This window comes from Trachurus trachurus (assembly GCF_905171665.1).
Source record: "Trachurus trachurus genome assembly, chromosome: 5".
NCBI classification, from domain to species: domain Eukaryota; kingdom Metazoa; phylum Chordata; class Actinopteri; order Carangiformes; family Carangidae; genus Trachurus; species Trachurus trachurus.
The window spans coordinates 12,959,618-12,981,060 of record NC_139896.1 but is presented as its reverse complement, the minus strand read 5'-3'; the positions used below and the strand labels follow the sequence as shown (position 1 = coordinate 12,981,060).

At 41.8% G+C, this 21,443-nt stretch overlaps 1 protein-coding gene across 1 annotated transcript; it reads right to left on the bottom strand.

The window, feature by feature from the left end:
- Nucleotides 1–8,221: 8,221 nt before the first annotated feature.
- On the bottom strand, nucleotides 8,222–15,574 carry camkvb (CaM kinase-like vesicle-associated b; the record flags this gene model as incomplete). Its single annotated transcript, XM_083971553.1, has 10 exons — nucleotides 8,222–8,572; nucleotides 8,773–8,860; nucleotides 9,937–10,015; nucleotides 10,224–10,360; nucleotides 10,477–10,552; nucleotides 10,646–10,766; nucleotides 11,253–11,391; nucleotides 12,016–12,090; nucleotides 15,182–15,313; nucleotides 15,480–15,574. The coding sequence occupies 10 exons, from the start codon at nucleotides 15,572–15,574 to the stop codon at nucleotides 8,222–8,224; spliced, it is 1,293 nt and encodes a 430-aa protein (XP_083827679.1).
- Between the last annotated feature and the right edge of the window lie 5,869 nt (nucleotides 15,575–21,443).

Genomic DNA, 21,443 nt, shown 5'->3' with positions numbered 1-21,443 from the left:
TTTTAGAGGCCAGGATATAGGATGTAGTGACCAGAATCAGACTGAAATAAAGTATTCTCACTCACCTGACATCTTTTCTTGGGTCACCCATTATTATTCTTTTGCAGCTATTATCAATGCAGTTTTTTCAACACCTTTAAGACTTTTAGCAATTCATCTGACTTGCAGTAATGAAAGTGTATCTCAACACAATGGCATCACTGACTGGTGCATAGGCTACTCAGTAAATAGTAGCCTGTGTTAAAACCTATGATCTTTGTAAGCTTTACAAAATATTTATTTAAATGTATGTTTTTTCTATCTTGCTGTCAACCCCTGGCGTAGTTATGATGGTTTGGTTGTGTATTAATGTTGTATACACGTATTTCATCTAACTGTATTCAGTCCTGTGTATACCCTTGTTGTCAATAAAGTTGTTAAAAAAATTAAAAAATTAAATAAATAGTAGGCTAGCCTGTGTTATAGCCATGCATATGTGCCATGTCATTCTTTTTTCTTTTTCTTTTTTCTTTTTTTTAGGTCAGTTTAAAGTTTAATATAGTATTGGTTACTATCTACAGATGTTTTGGTCAAAAAACAACGAACAAACAAACAAAACAAAAAAAAAAAAACAGTAGCGAACAGGTAAGCTGATCTCGGCCAATCAAAAACGCTTACATAAAATAGCCTATACGTAGGCCTCCTGCGGTTTCCTGGCGGGATGTCAGTATTTTGGTTTTGTATTCCAATATGTTTGTTGCAAAAGTAAATTATCGTGCCCCGTTGATCCCTGGTGGATACGATGCTAGCTGTTTTGTAATTTGCCGCACGAATTTGCCACAAGAAAAAACTAAAAAGCAAAAACTTTATTGCATGCATTGGCTACAAATGGAGGGAACAACATGCCCTGGGATAAAAACACCTGTGGATTATCTGACGTCTGGAGCCATGGTTGACAGCTTTAGAAACGAGGGATTAAGGTAAGAAATGTGTTTTTATATATTGAGGAGTTTTGCATCAGCTGTGTGAATGTTTCGTGCGGAAGGACGAGAGTGGGAGACTTTTTTGTGTTAATTTCTTGTCCAAGGAGTGCTGCAGAGCTGCTTTGGAAAGCGTTAGGCCTAAACTTTGTGATGTGTCTGTGTCTGGATGGTCTGATTGTGAGAATGGGCAACAGGTGTGTGCGGGTGCTGTTGTTTTGATTGACATAGGCTAGGCTACTGTATGTCTTCACTGAGAGAGACGACCATGATAAACTTCATTGCAGACAGTGGTGATGTTCATGTTGGTGGATACTTGTTGTTTTGTATGGGCACAGGTGTGTTTGATGACTGCGGGGTGCTACCCGTCTTGGCCTTAATAGAGATGGCTACATGTTGTCAGAGAAGCTGTAAACAAATGGAGCACCTTTGGGTTTTGATCTGTTGAGCAACTAATTTAACCAACTCTGAGGTCTTCTCCTCAATGCAATCTTGCTCCAAAATGTTCACCTCAAACCTTGGCATTGTTGTTTTTCTTTTGTTCTGCATTGCAGTAGTTGCTACCTACTTTGTTTCAGCATCAATTCATGAATGTGGACAGTTTTGTCTTGGGCTTTGACCCAGTGAAACCCATTTAGTGATTAAATAGTGACCTTTCCTCTGTCTTCTGATGTCAGTCTCTTTCTCTGTGTCCATCACTCTGTCTTTACCCTCTCTATCCATTCCCTTGTGTCTCCAACATACACTATTTGTCTTCCACTATCTCTGTTTTCCATTGTGTCTACCAGTCTATCGGTGAGCAAACCGACCCTGTGACATCACTGGTTATTGTACTGCAAGAGGGTGTCATCCTCGCTACACAACAGAAAACAGAGCTTCTTTGTTCATGTACATATATGTTTACATTTGTTATGTTTTTTATTACGGTTGTGATAACACATCGACTGTGTCATGTCCACTCTGAGGGACAGTAGCCTACTGTTACTGTCTCTGCTATTAGTCCAGTGCCAGTAGCCTGACAGATGCCACCAATCCCACAATGGTTTCAGGTCATTTTGATAATTTATCAAAACAAATGTGAGCTACTGATTAATTAATACCAAAGTGCTAAACATAGCAACTTTCTAAACATATTTTTTTTTCTCACATAGAAAATGTCACAACAAATGATACATGTGAATTATTAACAAGGAAAACATGTTCCCTGAACTCTCAGACCAACTCAGATGCTTCAATATTCATGTGAATGTAAAACATAATGAGCAAACCAGAAGAAGCACTGAAGCACTGTTTTCTATTTGCATAAATTATAAATAAATGCAGATCTGAGTTCAGAAAAAAATCATTCTGGGGGAATTGTTTTGTAGTTTTTTGTAGCTTTAGAAATAAGTATACAATGTGCTGAATGCACTGTAGTTTTTTAGGGATCTGAATACACACTGCATCTTAAGTGTAGGCTACTGTACGTCTCAAAGGCCGTCCTACAGACAGATGTTCATCTACTCGGCTCAGCCTCAATGACACATTTTAAAATGAGAGCATGTCTGGAGGCTCCTTTTCAACCCAGCATGGGTTTGCTTCAGGACGCAGGAGGCAATAGGTCAAATGGTTTGGAAAACCATCACAGGGCCTTTTAGCCGTCAGATGACACATGTTGTCGCCTTCTTCATTCCTCCCCATAGACAGAGTTCTGTTCCCTCTGCTTATCTGATCCCTGCAGCCGAGCAGGCGAGGGGGGTATAATAGTTCTGAACGGGGGGCACAAATATTCAGGGTCAGCCTCCCTCACAGTGGCTCTTAAAATTATATCTGCATCATCACCACATCACTTGTTATCCAGTCACCTCTGTCTCTGATTCAGACACTGGCTAAACGCCAAGAAGCTGATCCACATTTTGGAAATGCAAAACTACTCCCAACAAAGGCTGACCCATTAGAATCTGGCCAGACATCTCTGTCCGCCTTTCTTCACAGCACAACAGAGATGTATTACTGTGGGAAGTTATCTCCACAGTGGCATATCACATGATATAATGCCAAGCAGTGGTATCACTAACATCACGCTATTGACTTTTCATATGTGGAATCCAGCTCGGTCTTATCTTGGAGTCTGATCGTGGTGCTGAGTGGCTCAGAGGCAGCGGTGGCATTCTGTGGGTACCGGTATCTGCTCTGTCTGCTGCACGAAAGCGGTCGGACACTTACTGCATTGTTGGGGCAGAAACTCTGAAGTCAGACAGCGAGGGACAGAAGTTTGGCATGCCGTGAAGCTAGGTCTTTGTTCACAGGCATCCTTCTGAAAACCTACGGACTTGACCACTGAAACTAAACTCAGTCCACTGAAGAGATGTGAGATGACATTAATTTAAGGCAGTGTTTCTCAAGCCTTTTCACCCTACCATTAAAATAAAACCCATGGACAAACCCCAAAAGTGGTAGAGCTACTGTTGTAGCAGCCCTGTGCAGAAGAAGGTCACCTGGGACAGTTTTACATTTTTGATAGGACAGTGAAAGAGAAAGGTAAAACAGGGATAGAGTTTAGGGGAACAGCATAGCCTACTGTTAAATGTCCAGCACAGTGATTGTACCACTGGCAACCAAGTATTCACTAAATTGGCGCAGATGAGACACAGACCCAGACCGCTCAGCTATCAGGGCCCAGTTTTAATTACTGTATGTACAAACCCTGCAGCTGACAACATGTGATGCAATTCATGTAACATCAACATCATCACTCCCATTGAGTTTTCTTTTGATTAATCTGGTTTTAATCCTCCAGTCCATGATCTTTTCCAATGTCTGTGTGTTATAGCTAATATGCTGCTGATGGTGAAATGTAGCAGGACAGGATTACTTACACACACTGTTGGTAGTTTCAGTGAAGTTCATCTATACTGTATGGGTGAGATATTGTCTTGGGCTGGAAGTGCCAATAGTAGCTGCATAAATACACGTAGGACATGACAGTCGCACATACATGACTGGTGGTCTGCAGACCACCAGACTCATCAGGCTGATTTAAGGTCTCAACATGGGATTAATCACAAACTGGGTCAAAGATTTGAGTTTCACCCTCTTCTGGCCTTGATTAGCTCTCACTCCTCTTCTCATGCAGTAACAATATACAGGAGGAGACTCATGGGAAAGGGTGGAATAATCACTGTCCACCACCAGCCCCTGGTGGAAGAATTAGGGAGCAACATTGCCCTCTGCTGCTCATATGCCGTCACAAAAAAAGGTCCTGCTTTGACCAGCAGGTGGCAGGGCACAACAGTTTCCACTGTACTGTTATTTGAACTGTCAGTATTGTGTAATGAGAACAAATGCTCTAAGCATTAAAAAAAGCTCCATGTGGATTAAAATGTGCCTAATAGACAAGTACTTTAGTATTTAAGAGAGACAATTTGTGATGTATTGTTGCATTGTTACATGTTTGCTGAACAAACTGAAAAATACAACATCAAAATCCTTGCAAAACGGGCCAGAAGTATATTAAGTAGAATTCTACTGATCAATCTACATTAAATTCATAGATCGATGAGGCTGAGCTGCTTATAACTACTTTATGATTTAGTCTATAGTTCAGTGGTTTTTAGTCTAGAGGCTGAATCCCCTCCAAGGAGCTACAGGATGAATCTGAATGGTTCAATAGAGGAGTTAATGATGGAGAGCAAAAGAGAAAACAAAGTGCTGCAACTCAACTCTTCATTTGTTGTTTGCGGTGTTTGTTCCTGCTGCTGCTTCAAACTATCTCACAACACAAAACCAAATAACTGCAGGTCGAATTTTTTTTCCATGGATGCTATTGACAGTTTTCATTAATGGCGACGCTCGACAAAGCTGCTGACACTGATTACAGTTAATTACTGGAGAAAGTGCAGCGCTGTAGATGTGTGCATTGTTCTGTGGGACTTCATTGTGCAATAAAATGCAGCAGCAAACTGATAAGCAGACTTGTTGTGATTGATTGCTTTTTGACCTGAGCATGCTAATAAATCAATACTGCACACCACATTCATTCATCACTATCATAATTCCTCACTAGGAGCGGTGTCCTGAGCCGAGAGGTAGAAACACCTCTCACAAGCAGAGCTGCGAGAGCTCAATGAGTTGTGTAAGTAGACGGTTCGTTCTGCCTTCTGTTACTTTAGCATCCCTGTATTGATTGCACTGCATAACTCAATTAGCTTATTAGTTTGGCTTTGCCCACAGGATGAGATATTTTTGTATTTCTCTTGTAAACTTCTCCTTTCTCCTCGCGAAGGACAGACTCTGATCACTGTTCTTTCATCTCTGCATTGCCGGTTGAGAAAAATAGGAAACTGACACTTCCCTCTCCCTACCTCTCTTAATGAAGTCATCCAATGACACAGAGACAGAGTTAGGATCCCCCTGAGCCCTGCAGACCGTATGGATGGCTGCATACTGTATGACTGTACATTGGGCATGAAAAAGAGAAAGGCTCCCAAGAGGCAGCCTGTTTAAACCCCAGAGGGCCCAGAGAGTGAGCTCTCTGCATTATTATTCCTGCACGATGCAATTCAAGGATCCCCGAAAGTGTCACCAAATGGCACTGCTGGGGTTTCTCGAACACGAGTTCACACCCCACCAGGATGGGTGCTAAGCTTGTGCTAATTGAGACAGTGTAACACAGATGCTCTCCAACGGGTTAAGGGGAAAGCGGAGCGTGATGACGCAGGCTGTTTCCCACATTTTCTCGAAATAGTCTTCCACAGAGCCATCTTTTATTTGAAAGCTCACATTTACCCTCTGTCCACTGACTGAAGCAAAACAAGAGAGCCAGGCATGAATAAACAGATGAATTAAATTTTATTACCATCAAAGTCATCAACTCAGTCAAGGAGTACGGTACAGAGCTCACAAATGCAGGACAGGACCTAAAGGTGACCACTGGTCCTGGCTAACATCACATCTACAAATACACCTGTAAGTGCATGGTAAAATGACCAGACATGGAGTCCTAAATACAGTGAAAACGTATTTGGAAAGAAAAACATTGCTTTTAACTGTGTAACAGTATTTCAACAGTATTTATTTGCCACCTAAACAAAGAGAACGGACCACATGAAATAATCTATTCACATAAAAATGTCTGCTTGTTAAGCCTCGCTGTAAAATCTATATATTTATCTTCGACCATGTAAGAAACAATACAGTGGTATAATCTGAATGATCGGTGTGTGTGTGTGTGTGTGTACAAATCAATCAATCTTAGCACAAATAAAAAAGAGATACATGTAGAAATAAAAGACTCAAACTTATCTCAAACTTGAGATGACAAATGCGATCTGTTTTCTCCCCATTGGATCTAATGCACATTTTCATATAAATTCACAGGTGTGCACAGTAGATACCCCTGACGACAGGTTGGGCAGAGTCAGACAAAGAGGCCGAGCATGAGCCAGGACATTTTACACTTTAATGATATAATTTCATAATTGTATTGTGTCTGCTGTCTTTCTGTGACCAGGGAATAAAAACCAATGGTTAGTAGAAGGTTTGCGCAAGAAAATAACACTGGTCACACATGCACACGCGCGCACACACACAAATGCACACACACGGATCTGACAGCAGCCATGTGTAAGTTAAGTGGCCGGGACTAATAGACTTGTACTGACGGGTACATGGACACCAGGAATCACAGTTTCTGCAGCCAGTCAAATATTGCTCAATTTCATCTAGAGTGATTACCGAGAACTCTTTCTGTAGCTCTTTATTAATGCTCGAGGGGACCAGTGACGAGAGAGGATGGTTCCTTATTACTGTTTGTCAAGTAAAAGCTGAAAATCTATGGAAAATAAAAATATTATTTATAGATAAATAGTAAATAAACAAGGAAATAAATACGTTCTGAAATGTAAAACACACGCTTAATACACTGTTTCAGTAGAATAGAGGTCAACAAAGCTGAGTTGGTAGAGGTGAGCCTCATTACCACAAAGTCAAAATGATGCATGTCTTCCCTTTGAAAGCCGCATGTGGTCTGTTATCGCAGTTACAACCAGCTATTAAGACATTTGTGGCTTTTGAGTCAGTAGGACTGAATTAGATCAGAGTAGACGCAGGTAGACTGCTATCTAGCAACAGAAAAAAGAAAAAACTATTTGTCACGTAATGGATGAAGATGTCATGATGTGTGCTGTGACGTTTCTAAAAAAGAAGCTACAAATTAATTTGAATGCATAGAACTGCAAAGTAATGACAGTTTTTCTTTTTTTTCTTAATTTTCTTTTTCATATAACTTACATTGACAGCAGGGGTGCTAACTGAACAGTAGTAATAGACAACATAGTGTAGCTGTAGTGAGCTTTTGAAAAGAACATCAGCCTCAACTTGGCTTGTGGCAAAGAGGCGAGAGTGCTGTGGCCTGCGATAAGATGAGTAGCGCATCTTTATCCACCAAGTGGCTGTGAATGTAAAATGAACAGCAGAAAAGTGAGAATGCATGCTGTTTGAGCTACTTCTACAAAGGTCTCTATGTACAGAATCTTTACACTTACAGCTATGAGGTTCTTTCCTGAGCAGGAAGTTAGCAAAGGAACATAGTGTTTCAGTGTGTGCTTAATGTGTGAAGCTGCCGATAGTTCAAAATACAGTACTGGGCATAAAAACTCCCAGTCCAATCTCAGTATTGTTGAACGCACAATAACTGGTTAGTGTGTGTAGACAATAACATATAGGAGAGATAAATATATTTCCCATGTGAGAGAGATATATGTGAGGGCCAGCACTTACATTGTGTTACAAGGTTCAAGTTTAGGGAAAAGCAAAACGTTTCTACTGAGTCTGAGAACAAATACTATAATTGCAAGACTGGCAGAGAGAAGTTTCCCAAGTTGGCTCGTTAAAAGGGAATCAAAGCAGTTTTCAGCACAATTATGTCTTCTTATGTTCTCTTATCACAAAGAGAAAAAAGACTTCAGCTGTGAGCCACAGCTTGACAGCAAATCTGTCTCAACCCCTAAACCTAAAATGTGCGCGTGAGATAGATGCGGTTTATATAATCTGACGGAAAACACCAGAGGGTCAGTGAAAAAAGACACAATACATGTAAAGAGAAAGCCAATGCAAGGCAGCACTCAGGAAAGGTAGCACACAGCCTCCATGAGATGATGCTAATGCTGCAAGTGAGAGAGAAGCAGAGTCAGTGTCACCATGCTAGCAGCTAATGTACAGTGTGCAGGAGTTGGTGGGGGACTGCAGAGGTCACACAGGGGAAGGGTGGGGGTCTGCGGGGTCTAACCCTGCTCATCCCCGGCCTCGGCGGGCGCATTGTGAGCAGTGGAGGCTTCTCCGTTACAACGCGGTGTGGGCTCGGCCTCCTGCGGCGCCGGGCTCTGCTGCTGCGGCTCGGCATTCGACGCTGAGGTCTCTGGCGCCGGTTGGCTTATCTCCGCTGCAGCAGGGGTCTCTGTGGCCGCGGCGGGAGCTCCCTCGGGTGTTGTGCCAGATGAAGGTGCGGAGGGGTCGGTAGCAGCCGGGGGAGCCGCGGGGTCTGCTGGGGCACCAGCAGCTGGACTGGCTGCCCTCGAGTCGCTCGCCTCAGGTGCTCTCAGTCTCTTCATGATGGTGGTGACCCGCACCGCTTTCTGTAGGAGGAGGCAGGGAAGTAGCGGATCTCAGATTGGTACAATAACCTGAGAAATTGCTCAGAAAACATCAACTTGCATCTGACTGCCTCTACTCACAGTTACACAACACTGCGTGCGCTGCAATACCTGCCTGTTCAAGGACCACACAGCTACTTTGTGAAGAAGAGCTTCCAGGAGGAGAGAACAAAAGGACTTACCTTCCATTTAGCTCTGGCGAAGTTCTTCTCTATTTGTGCACACACATTTTCCTTGATGTTCTTATCTGAAGCTGCACCACCAGAGATCCTGTTGCACAGAATGGGAAAAACACAACTTCACAACAGAGCTTTATAGTTCCCCTATCTTTTGGATGTTACAGGCGGCTGAACACAGCACCACTCAATTTATTGTTCATTTTTCTCACTGAAAAACTTTTGTGAAGACTGTTTAACCTTTTATTATTATTCTGATTATTTCTCTGGGCCCTTTTCTTCTATTCTTGCCTTTGTGATGGTGAATTGTGTTCAAAGTTGATGACTTTGTGGAAGCATCTCTGACAAACACAACTAAGCAGGCAAACAATCAAACCAAAAGTTGATCAATATTTGATTTTCAACACAATGATTAATACCTCAATGGATAAACTTAGTGGGGTAACTTTTATATATGAAAATAACAAATAACAAATGGTGCTGTCTGCCAGTTTGATGAATTGTGATAATTAGAAAACAATACAGAACAACTGTGCAGCTCTGTGAAGGCTCATTGGTGAAACCTAATGCTACCATCATACTAATTTGTGAACAAAAACATGATGATACCTAGCAGGTTTAACCTTAACCTTATTTCATTGTGGTCATATGTTATTTTTGTCTAATAAGTTAGATTCTTTAGTTCGATTAGATGCTATAAAATGGGAGTGTCACATCATGGTTTACATGTGTGACTGACTTGTGATTGGATCATCACAGTGCGAGTGTCACAGGTTCTACTTTATCCAGTTAAAGGAGGTGTATTGACCCCGTCTTTGTCAGGACATTTCACCAGGAATCAGAAAAAGTGAATGCCATTATAGGGAATCTGTGAAAGTCTGGAGAAATTTCTGTACAAATTCATCCAATATTTATTTCAGACATTTCCTCAGAGCCACACTGCTATAAACATCACTTTTTCTGTTTACCCAAGTCTGGATAATGTGGAAAGCAGCTTTTGGTTTATTGTCAACTGAAGCTGCATTGGTTTCCTCAACACAATTAGAACTGACATGTCAAACAAGCAAAAAAGCCTGATCTCACACAGTATTTCTGATCACATTAATACAGTCTGATTACGCTGTGCTGATTTAAATGGGCTGCACAACATATCAAAGCTCTGCTGCCTACCATTCATGGTTTATAGCCTCCTGGGCTGTCAGTCTCTGGTCTTGATCCACCTCCATCAGACGAGCAACCAGACTCTTAGCTGTCAGAGAAAAATAACATAGAAAAATCTCAATAAAAAAAGCGTGGTTCTCCTGGTGGTTGGGAACATAAAAATGTAAAAATGTGTTTGAACCCTCCAGAGGTAAGAAGAGAGGAAAATTCCCTCTGGAATTTGAAATGTTTACCCAACAAGCTGCCATTGTGTTCCCTCACAGTGTTAACTTCATCCTACGTATACATAAAGCTACCTGAATCAGAGATTTCATCCCAGTACGGAGAGTCAAACTCATAATCGCCTGCCAGGATCTTGCGAAACAGGTTCTTGTCGTGGTTTTCGTAATCATCATCATCAGTTTCGTCGTAGAAAGGAGGGTTTCCTGACAGCCTGGAAATAAAAGTTTTTAAAAGGGATTTAACAAAAAACATGGATTTACCGTATTTAAATGGGGTCTATCAATTAATAAAACATTATCTCTCCTCACGTTTCCTCTCACAACTTACAGTATATACATGATGACACCTGTGGCCCAGCAGTCCACAGGTCGGCCATATCGCTGTCTGCCAACCACCTCAGGAGCTGCACAAAAAGCACAGACATTTCATATCAATGCTATAACTGACTCGTGGTGTTATCCACCAGCCAAAGTCATACGTTTATTCATATCCTCACCCAGGTACTCTGGTGTCCCACAGGGATCTTTGATTAGTCCATTCTCCAGTTTGGCAAGATGGAAGTCGCTGATGACTATTTTAGAGTGCTTCAGACGGTTGTAGTAAACCAAGTTCTCCAACTGTGGATGAAGATAAATTACAGTGACTACAGTTAAAATAAAATTCATGTTAAAGGGCTTTTGTTGCCATACTTGATCAATAATTTAAATTTGAATAGCAGCAGTGGTGTCCTTTTGTAACAGGAATAATGAGAAGACTGAAAATGTAAACGTGTAATCATCCAGTCCAGTTAAAAGGCTCATTGACTATACTGTATATATTCTGCAGAACTTCATGGTGAGCAGTGAAATCATTTTGACAGATTACAGTTTTGTTGCCACCACAGTCATGGTGTCTGAGATGACTCATTCACTATGTAGATGACTATAATATAGTCACCCCATACAGTAGTGGGCTCATCAAAAAAAAAAAAAGATATTTGGACATTACTCACTGTTTTTCTGTTTTTCAAGGGCGAGCACAAGGCATGATGTGTATATATTTCTTGATCATCTACTTACAACCTAGATTAGTCAGGTTATTGTAGTGATCCTGCAGACCGTTACCTTGAGGTTTCTGTGAACGATGTGCAGGGAGTGAAGGTAGGCAACAGCCTCCAACACCTGGCGCACCACGTTGCTGGTATCTCGCTCTGAATAGTAGCCTTGATCCAGGATCCAGTCAAACACCTCTCTGCCTGTTGCACTGTGGGAACAGGAAGTGGGTTAAAAAGAAAATCTGAAAATTTCAGCTACCTTTGGTATTTAGAAAAGACCCTGTTGGGTTTGCTGAATGCAGAGACAATAAACTAAAAAAGATGCTATAGGAAGCTCTAACTGTACTTTTGCATATTTATAATTCATATAGTCATATTTATTTGCATATGTATATTGGAATGTTATTTATGTCATTCCCAGAATAAAGTCTGTGCAATGACTACATAACCTTCCATACCTGTTTATGGTTTCAGTCTTCTCCCCACAGATGGTTCTTTTGTGTTTGATCATTTTCTGTTTTAACCAGAATTTCTAAACCCATAAATCAAGTGTCCTCAAAGGACAAGATGAGTATCCTACATCTAGCACATCCTTGGAAATGCATCAAATTCCCCATGAACACATGCTGATGAGAATGGAGAAGCTAGCAAGCAATCATAGCCGAATACCAAATGAGTGGAGTTCAGAGCCGTTCTCATATCTACAGGGCCTCAGGCTCAACAGCTCATTCCCCACGAGTGAATAATCAACACATACAGTTCAGCAGACCCAAGCTACGGCAAAGACAAGCAGGGAGCCTTTTTCCCCGGCTTATAAAGACATCGGAACTCACAGTTCAAGGAACAGGAAGTACTCTTTTTTGGTCTCAAAGACGTCCACCAGCTGGAGAATATTGGGATGCTTCACCCTGGGGAAGGAGAGAAACACGGAGACAGAGAGAGTTGACGTCTGAATCATTAATTCAAGACATGACTGAGATCTACACGATCAACTGCCCGTCCGCAGATAAGCAGATTTATGTGCTTCAGTTTATCCATGTGGGCATAAAGACAGCCACAGCACCAGCTGGGTAACTTCATGGTGAATTTAGCCCATAAAGCTACAACACTTGAGGCTGCAGAGTGACGTTCTTGCCTGTCAATTCCATATGAAGTTGACAAAACACTCCTGCTGCCTTCATGATCCTTTTCCACCAGGTTTCAAACTGTATGAATAAGGAACAGGGTTGAAAAAACTGAATCTCCATCTGGAATCGCTTCCTCGTTCATTCAAGACTCACTGTAGGTTTTTTTGTTTTTGTTTTTTAGTGGATAATTAAGAAACAGACATTAAACGGACAGTATAATGCATAATTTTCCTTTTGTGCCACTGACAGGTGTAGTGTTTCATAACTGTTATTTACACATCTTTTACATCAGGAGCCAAGTGGAAGCACTGAGCAGAGAAGCTAGTACACGCCATATGGACAATTTTGTTGAAGACTGTCCTCCAGTTAAAAAAAAAAGAGCTCATAAACCTAAATTAAGTAGTTTTTTGTGCCTAACCTGTGCAGTCGGTGTGTTTATTATGGTAACCATGACAACTCTGTCCGCTATGCCCCTGTCCATGCAGTATTTCAGGAAACACTCAAATGGGTCGTATCAGAGAGTAAAAAAACAACATCTCGTTGATGTTTGTTTTTGGTATTTCTGAAAGCACAAAGTGTGTTATGAATTAAAATGGCAGGGTGAATGTTTTCCAGCTGGGAGCTGATATTGTGACATACAATTACAGCTACATGTTGACACATACAATGTTTCTCTAAAGCCAACGGTGATTTATTCTCTGCATCTGTTGTAACAGTGTGAGTGCACTGTATACACTGGCCTACACTGCTCATTTCTTTCCTCACATGAATTGGTCTGTTACTAAAGCTCCGTGCTCTCTGCTTTGCCCTGAAGAAGAAAAACAGAGTGATCTTCTAGAGCAGGTTGTGTAATGTCCCTCTGTGTATAATCCCACATTGTCTCTGCGTCACACACCAGAAACTCAATTTCAGCCATGCCAAGAAGAAGAACTCCAAAGTTAACCCAAACAAACAAAGGAATACTTTACAACATTACTGTATACTGCGTTAAACTGTTGTTGGACATCTACATGATGGGCCAAACTCAATCTGGTGTTTTAAACTACTACTACTACTCAAGTTAGCAATTTCAAAACACTCATTAAACACCTTTCCAAGGTATGTACAGTAATTTAAAGGGACAACGAGGAGTGTTGGAAAGCGAAGTGTTTTCATACTACATTTACCATGAGCCTCCGCGCATACGGTGAAATTCTTGGACCGGCGCAAGACGGGCGTCTTGCCAAGAATGTTTTCATTCATCAAGAATTAAAGTCAGAGGTTCGAAGACGATCAGATACCGTCGTAGTTCCAACCATAACCCAACCATTCTCATGATCCGCCGGGCAGCGTCCGCGAAACCAAAAGTAAGGAAACGCTGGTCGGCTCGGCCAGCATTTCCACCATTAATTATAATAACAAAATAACGATAGAGACAAAACGATGTATTTATCGAAGTGTGGGTAGCGTAGATGCATCCACATTAATCTGAGACATTTTTTATAACCAAATGCAAACTCCTCGTTGTCTGTTTACTTCTAACAGTTTTACATGCCTAAGTTTCTATTTTAAAAAAAACGTACCCTCTAAATCTTTATGGAATAGTGTTCAGGGAAACTCAACCAAAGTGGAAGTTTCTTATTTCATGGTTTGTTAGCAGGTGATATTATCTGTCAAACTGAACTAGAGCTGTAACTGTTGAAAGAAAACATTGAAATGTTCTTGAAAAATCAAAGTGATTTATTTTTAAACATTTAATGGTGCAAGGTCTTCACTCTGGGCATGGCTCTCTGTGACGTTTCCAAAACAGCTAGTGCAGAGAGAGGTGAAGTTATTACCAATGACAAAGTTCTTGTGCACCATTAATGATCCCCCTCCAGACATGTTTTAATACGCTGACTGGAATAAGGAATCTGTATCTGCCCACATGAAAAAACTTCAATTACCTCATAAAAAATTCTCAAAATTACATCTACTCCCTCTCTGTCATTAAAGCTTGACACAAGATGTCTCAATTTTCAAAATCACACCTGTGTAACTGCATATTGCACCACAACAGGTTATGACTGGGCCCTCTAGTGTCAAACCCTGCACATTCATTGCTCTGTATTGTGACACATAAAAAAATTATGTGAAGTAATAATGAACAAAATGTATTCTAAGACAGAGATTCAGACTGATAAAAGCAGAACTGTTTGTGGCTGACAATGTGCAGGATTTTTTGGGGTTCATTCTAAGTCATAAAAATAAATTAATGAGGATTAGTACTTGAATGAGCACTTCTTTTCTTTTCTAATGCCTATATCCAAGCATTTTATATTCAAGACTGCATTTGATGTTTTGCCAGCAATTCTCCACAGCCTTTGAAACTGTCATCACATTTGATTATGTGTTAAAACCCCCACTGATGATTAAAGCATGAAAAACGGGAGCAGTGCGCATCACGTCCCCGTTATTGTGGTGTCTAAAGTCTAATTTTCAGAAGAATGTGAGTCCATGTTTTGAAAGGCTCCTTACACAGAAATCACACCTTCATCATCGCCGCGGTTCACTGAGTCGCGGTGCTGTCAGTGACAAATAGTCTGATAAGGCCCAGGTGACGCTAATGTGGATTTAACTTGGAAGTTAGATAATAGAGAAGCTGTGAGGAAATACGTCTCAGATAAACTGATCAGTCAAAAAATGAGGTTCCCCTTTACTTTTAAATTGTTATTAATAATACAGAGTTTTGTTTTCTGTTTCTTTTTTTTGTCTTTTTAAAAGTTGATGTTGTCTGTGAAACTACTGTTTAAGAGGCTGAAATATGGGAACAAGCAGAATGAAAAACACCCCCTCACAAAATGAATCATGCTCAGTTAAACGCAGAAACTGAAGGAAACAATCAACAACTCACATCTTTAAGATGATGATCTCATTTTTCGCAGCTTTGCGGACCTTCCTTCCATCCTTCTTTAGGAACTTTTTACATGTGTACATTTTCATCGTAGTTTTGTCCTTCGCCCTGAATATCTCGCAGAACTCCTCCCTGGAAGAAAGCATTCAAAATCTGTATTCATTTTTTTGCTTTTGCAGAAATATAAATGTATGATGGCGATGGTTTCTTGAGTAAAGATACAAACATCATTCAAGTCTGAAACACCATTCATGCTGTATGGGTATTTTGCCCTGCAAGCTACTGGAGAGATACTTACGATTTAACAATCTGACCCAGGTCATATTTATCTGTCACGTCTGAAGGATTGTTATAATCCTTCTTTTCCCCGATTGTTATACAGCCAAATGGCATGGCCACTCCTGACCTGTGGCAAGATAAACAGAGAAAGACAGACAGAAGAGGGAGGGAGTGAAATAAGTAACAAGACAATGTTAAGAAAAGGCTGTCAAAAGTGGAAGAGCTAAAGAGCCACCAGAGGCAGTATCAATGCAGTGGATTGTGTTGCTTGTAACAGAGCCTTTCATGATCCTGCAGTAATAAAAGTCCAGAGCCTCGGAGCCTTCTGCGCAGAGTCAGCTTTATGTTTGGATCGCACTTATATAACTAATGTAACAGCTGGGGGAACAGTCTTTGCTGAGGCAGAAGTTTGGACTGAATGTGCTGCTGCTTTTTTGTGGGATCAGAGTTACAAACCGTAAGGGTCAGCGGTCAGAGAGAGCAGAGGGAGCAGCGGCTAATATGAGTGTTGGGCCCTGTGTGAGGCAACAACAACAGCAGCAACAAGTGAAGCATTTCCAATCAGCCAGCACAGGGCAGGCACAGGCACAGCACCCAGGACTCAGAGACAAATTAAAGTACTTTACGAGCTCTGCATCAGCACCTAATTGCTGTGCAGCCTCTCTGTGTCTCTCTGCATGGAGTGTAGTCTGAGACCATTGTATGCAACTTTACTGTGCTATTCTTTCCTTTTCCTGAGAACTGGAGTGAGCTAAATTGGACCTATTAGTTTTGTTTTTCATAGTAGGAGAAATTGCTCTTTCTTTTCACTATTTCTCTCTGGAGCAGAGATGAAAGTGCACTGGTTACCACTGGGCTCAAACCTGCTGGTTGGCCGACCGCTGCCTACTCTGTTTGTATGTCCTCCTTATACCTGTGTGCATTTCCCTCCAGCATCCTCACAGTCAGAGATATTCAGGTTAATTGATGACGCTAATGTGTGCCTACATGGGTGTGTGTCTCATGTTGATCCTGTGATGAACTGGTAACCTGTCCGGAGTGGGTGTAGCGACCATGCCTCTCGCCCAATTCCAGCAGGGATTAGCTCCAACCCAACAGCAGTCCACAAAGTGGTGTATTACTGGCTGGATGCTCCCCTGACTGTATTTATGTCTAGGTGAGCATGTGTGCCCTAAAACCCTAAAATCTATTGTGTGAACTAAAGTAGAGCAAAATAGCAGGGCACACACTGGTTACAATGTGTGTGTAAGAGTTGACAAAATATGACATATCAATTGATGCTCTGCGTAATTTCTGATCAGAAGCTATGCATGTAGACTGCTTACTACACTGTTGCACCTCTGTCATGATGATGGTGTCCCACAGCTGCTACAGTTACCAGCTGTGGGACACCATCATACACCTGCACTCCCCAATCCTCTGAATCAGAATAAAATCAATTGCTCAATCCACTATCTATTTCACACACACTCACACACACAGCTGGACAGGAAATTACAACTCCCAGATAAGATGAAGTGCAGCACATAAGTGCCTGAGAAACATTATTTTTACACTTTAGTTTTTGTAGCAGTGTGAGCCACCAGGTGCTAGTTCAGTAAATTTGGTCTTTGTGCTAAGCTAATGCTAGCTCAAAGATACCTGGACTTTCAACCTCTTTGAGATTGTTGTTTCTCTACAACTAAACTGCAACAGCAAATATGTTTGTGAGAGATTACTAAATATGTTATCTATCGACAGAATGTGGAAATATTGCCGTTAATTTACATATTTGACAAGTGACTTGTAAATGACCTTTAATATGAGCATAGTATTTCTATAAATGTGTTCTTATGTTTATTCATTAACATTCTTTAAAGCCAGGCTTTTATTTTGTATATATTAAGCAGACGGATATTCAGTGCTCTTATTTTGAAAGCGTCTCGCCGAGACCTCTTACACATCCGGTGCTTCGGAGTTTACCGGCAGAAGGAAAAGTATGTCTGCAAGGCTAAAGGAATGTCTTCAATGCTAAAAGCAAGCAAAGTGTGTCTAACCCACATGAAACGCCCTAGCACCTGGCTAATAAGGGGCACAAGGTTTGTTTTGTTACCATTTCATGCTATATTTATGTCCGGCTCGAGTTTGGTTGCCGTGGATATTTTCATGCATAAAACGTATTGTGGTTAGCGGTAGCTACTGTTGGCATCGGCGAGCTGCCGTGTCGGTCTGTGTTGAAGTGAGATGAAGCTATGGGCTAACTGGTGGGTTGTTTTGGTAATGCAACAGGATGTATTTTATCTGTTTTGTATGCGGTCTGCTAGGGTTGGGAACTGTTTGTTGGGTTGGAAACGAACGGTTAAGGATGCTGATTTCATGTCAAATATTGTTTTGTGTTGCACTCTATGTGGGGTTGTCTTTCGGTTGGAGTGTGAGTTTTCCCTCATGATTGTGAAGTCAGTCGTGGCAGTTAAAGCATATATTTAAATTCATGGAGTAAAACCTGTGAGTCTACAATAAGTTTATTAGATAAAAAGAGAGTCAACTTACATGATTGTTTGTGATAAAGGCAGTTAAAGGTAATTTCAAGTAAGAGTAAAGGTAACTGTATTTTGTTTTCTTCTTTTCATAGCTCTTACGGTGTGTTTGCATTGAATACGGTCCAAGGAATAAAACACTGTGAACCATCAGTTTGAGAGTCCGACCATCATTTAGCCGGGGATGCTACAGTAAGAGCTTCACCTCATCCGTCACATCACGCCGCTGACCAAGGACAACTGTAGAGGGACCTGATGTGATGGTCAAGGATTGTGGTACCTGCTCACAACATGGAAGCATCAGTAAAGACGCCTCCAGACGACAGAGACTCCGAACAGATGAAGGATAAGGATACTGAAGAGGAGGATCTCCGTCGCTCTGGTCGCCTACGGAATCCCACGGAAAAGATGCTTGCATTTCATGAGGAGGAGGCCCACAAAAAGGAGAAAAGGTTGACTCACATTTATGAACAATGGAAGATCCAGGCACGTAAGGCTAGAGAACAGTTAAAGTTAAACATTCCTGAAAGTGACATTGCAACTCTTATAGACACACTAGAAGAAGGAAAAAACTGTGTTATAAACCTGTACATAGACATCAGAGCTCACCTCACTCCATCTAATGAGACAAGACGTCGTATTGATGCCTGTGAGGCAGTTACAAGGGACATTGTTAAAATTGCTCTTGAAAGGATATCAGGCATAGATGGAGAATTTGATAGTGAAGCTGTAAGGCAACGTCTTCATGAGCTTCTTAACAGAGACTACGCTCGCTCCATCTACGGATCCACAGCTTCACCTCCAAGTCAACACTCAAGTAAAGGTTCAAGTCAACACTCTGTTATAGCAGCAAAAAGAGCAGACGCTGCAGCAGAATTAGCAGCAAAGGAAGCAGAGTATGAAGTGTTATTGAAGGAGGAGAAACAAAAAGAAAAGATTCAAGTCTTAGAGGAGAAACAAAAAGAAAAGATTCAACTCCTAGAGGGACAACAAAGGAAAGAACTTGAAGCTCAAAAACGTGAGTTGGAAAGATTAAAGGCAGAGAAGGACATTAAAGCTGCACGAGCTAGGTTCACAACTTATGATCAGGAAGTAATGCAGGAAGCAAGTGTTCATTCTGTAGATCAGATGAGAACGAGAGAACATCAGTTTGTGTGTCCTCCTTCAGCTCTCATCCAGCAGCCCACTGATATCACAGTGACAGCATCACCTGCAAGGACAGATGTAAGTTATCTGGCTCAGGCAGTCCAAGATAGCATAGCTCTGAACAGGCTCCCAATGCCAGAACCGTCTGTATTTACTGGTGACCCTATCCAGTTCAGTGGCCCTCATTTATGAAACTTGCGTACACCAAAAAAATGGGTGTACACCAAATTCACCGCAAGGATCGGCATTTATTAATCTGAGCGTGAGCGTACGGTACGCACAAATCCCACGCCAGCTCTGACCAGGTGTACGCACATTTGGAACCAGCGTAGAACATGCAGGAAGGAGTGCTGCTGTGTCAAAATGATTATTAAACCACAGTCTAATAACGCAGCGATGTGGAGCACATGTTGTTGTTGTTTATATTGATAAAAAGATTTTAAAAAAGTAGCCCAAAAAAAATGATACCACCGGTCCGTGTTGAAAATTTAACTCGACTTTTATTTTGAGCAACTGAGATGAATTAAAAACCACGATGTGACAGATGCTCGTTAATCAGCTGTGTCAACAGAAACAGTCAATGACAGACAGACCTGTTATTGTAGATCACACACACAAACTTCCAACATCTCCTGCACCAGAGCATGACCGGACGGCTCCTCAGTCTCTCTCTCTGCCGGACACCGGAGCCGGCGGGGGGGGGGGGCTCGGGGCTCCGCTACCTGTCCAGGTGCAGCTGATCTCCGCGGCGGAGTGTTTTTTTTTTTTTTTCCCCGTCACCGGGACCTGTCAGCGGGAGATCGGGCCGGTGTTTCACATCCCTCCATCAGCCGAACCATGCCAGCGGTGCTGATGGTCATAAAGTCGCGTTCGCAGCAGTAATATGATATGATTCCTCCTCAATCACTTGTGTTTAGTAAACTGCAGGAGCATTTCATGAGATCGCTGGGTTTCCTGACGTGGTCGGTGACACGTGCGTCTGCAGCCTCTATCCACCGGGATGACGCTTATCAATCACAAAATCTATCAATCTATCAATGTCCAGATATTTAATGTTGCCGCCCTCTCCCTGTTCAACGCGGTAATGTCGGTAAAGTCCCTCTTCTTGGCCGTCTTCCGTGTCTCCATGTCGTAAAAGGGGCAGGGCGACGCCTCTAAAGCAGGAATATATCGGGGCGTGACATTTAAATTACGCTCGTTTTCAGCCGCCGGATTTATCACCACCACGCCGGTTCTACGCCGAAATCAGCAGCGTACACACTTTTAGTGAATCACACGTGACACTTGGCGTACACTGATATTTACACCAGAATCTACACCAGATCCTGCGCAAGTTTGATAAATGAGGGCCATTGAGTGGAAGGCTTCCTTCACATCCCTCATAGACAAAAAGAACATTGCTTCAGCTGACAAATTACATTATTTGAAAAAATATGTAGGAGGTCCAGCTCGAAAGACACTTGATGGCATATTTTATAGAAATGATGATGAAGCCTACAAAGATGGATGGAACCGTCTCAACCACAGGTATGGTCAGCCGTTTGTTATACAAAAAGCATTCAGGGAAAAACTAACAAACTGGCCAAAGGTCCATCCAAGAGATGCTGAGGGACTTAGAGCATTCGCTGATTTCTTACACTCATGTCTGGAAGCCATGCCTTATGTTAAAGGTCTGAACATTTTGAACGATTGTGAAGAAAACCAGAAATTGGTCCAAAAGCTACCTGATTGGGCAGCATCACAGTGGAACCGCAAGGTCACTCAAGTCATGAGAGTTGACCAGGAGTTTCCCAGCTTCCAGGAGTTTGTCTTCTTCATTGTAACGGAGGCAGAAATTGCATGTAATCCTATTACTTCATTCCACGCTCTCCACTCATCAGAGGCTAACTCATCACGTCATCTGAAAGAAAAGAAATGTAAATCCAGTGTTTATCACACACAGACAGTTACAGAGAATGAAACACAAGGACAGTTAAGAACAGGTTTAAAGCCACCATGTGTGTTTTGTCAAGACAGTAAACATCAACTTCATCGCTGTCCTGAGTTTAAAGGGAAAGCTCTGGAGGAACGGCGGAAATATGTGAAAGAAAAGAAGCTTTGCTATGGCTGCTTGAGGACGGGCCATAACGCCAAGGACTGCCGCAATAGACATTCATGCGACAAATGTAAAGCAAGACATCCTACGCTTCTCCATGATGACACCTACACCAAGGCCAAGCCCACGTCAGTCTCAAATCAAAGTAACACAGAGGAAACAGCAACCACATTGGCTCTCAGTGTGGCAACTAAGGAGCCATCTACCAACACTTCAATGATAGTGC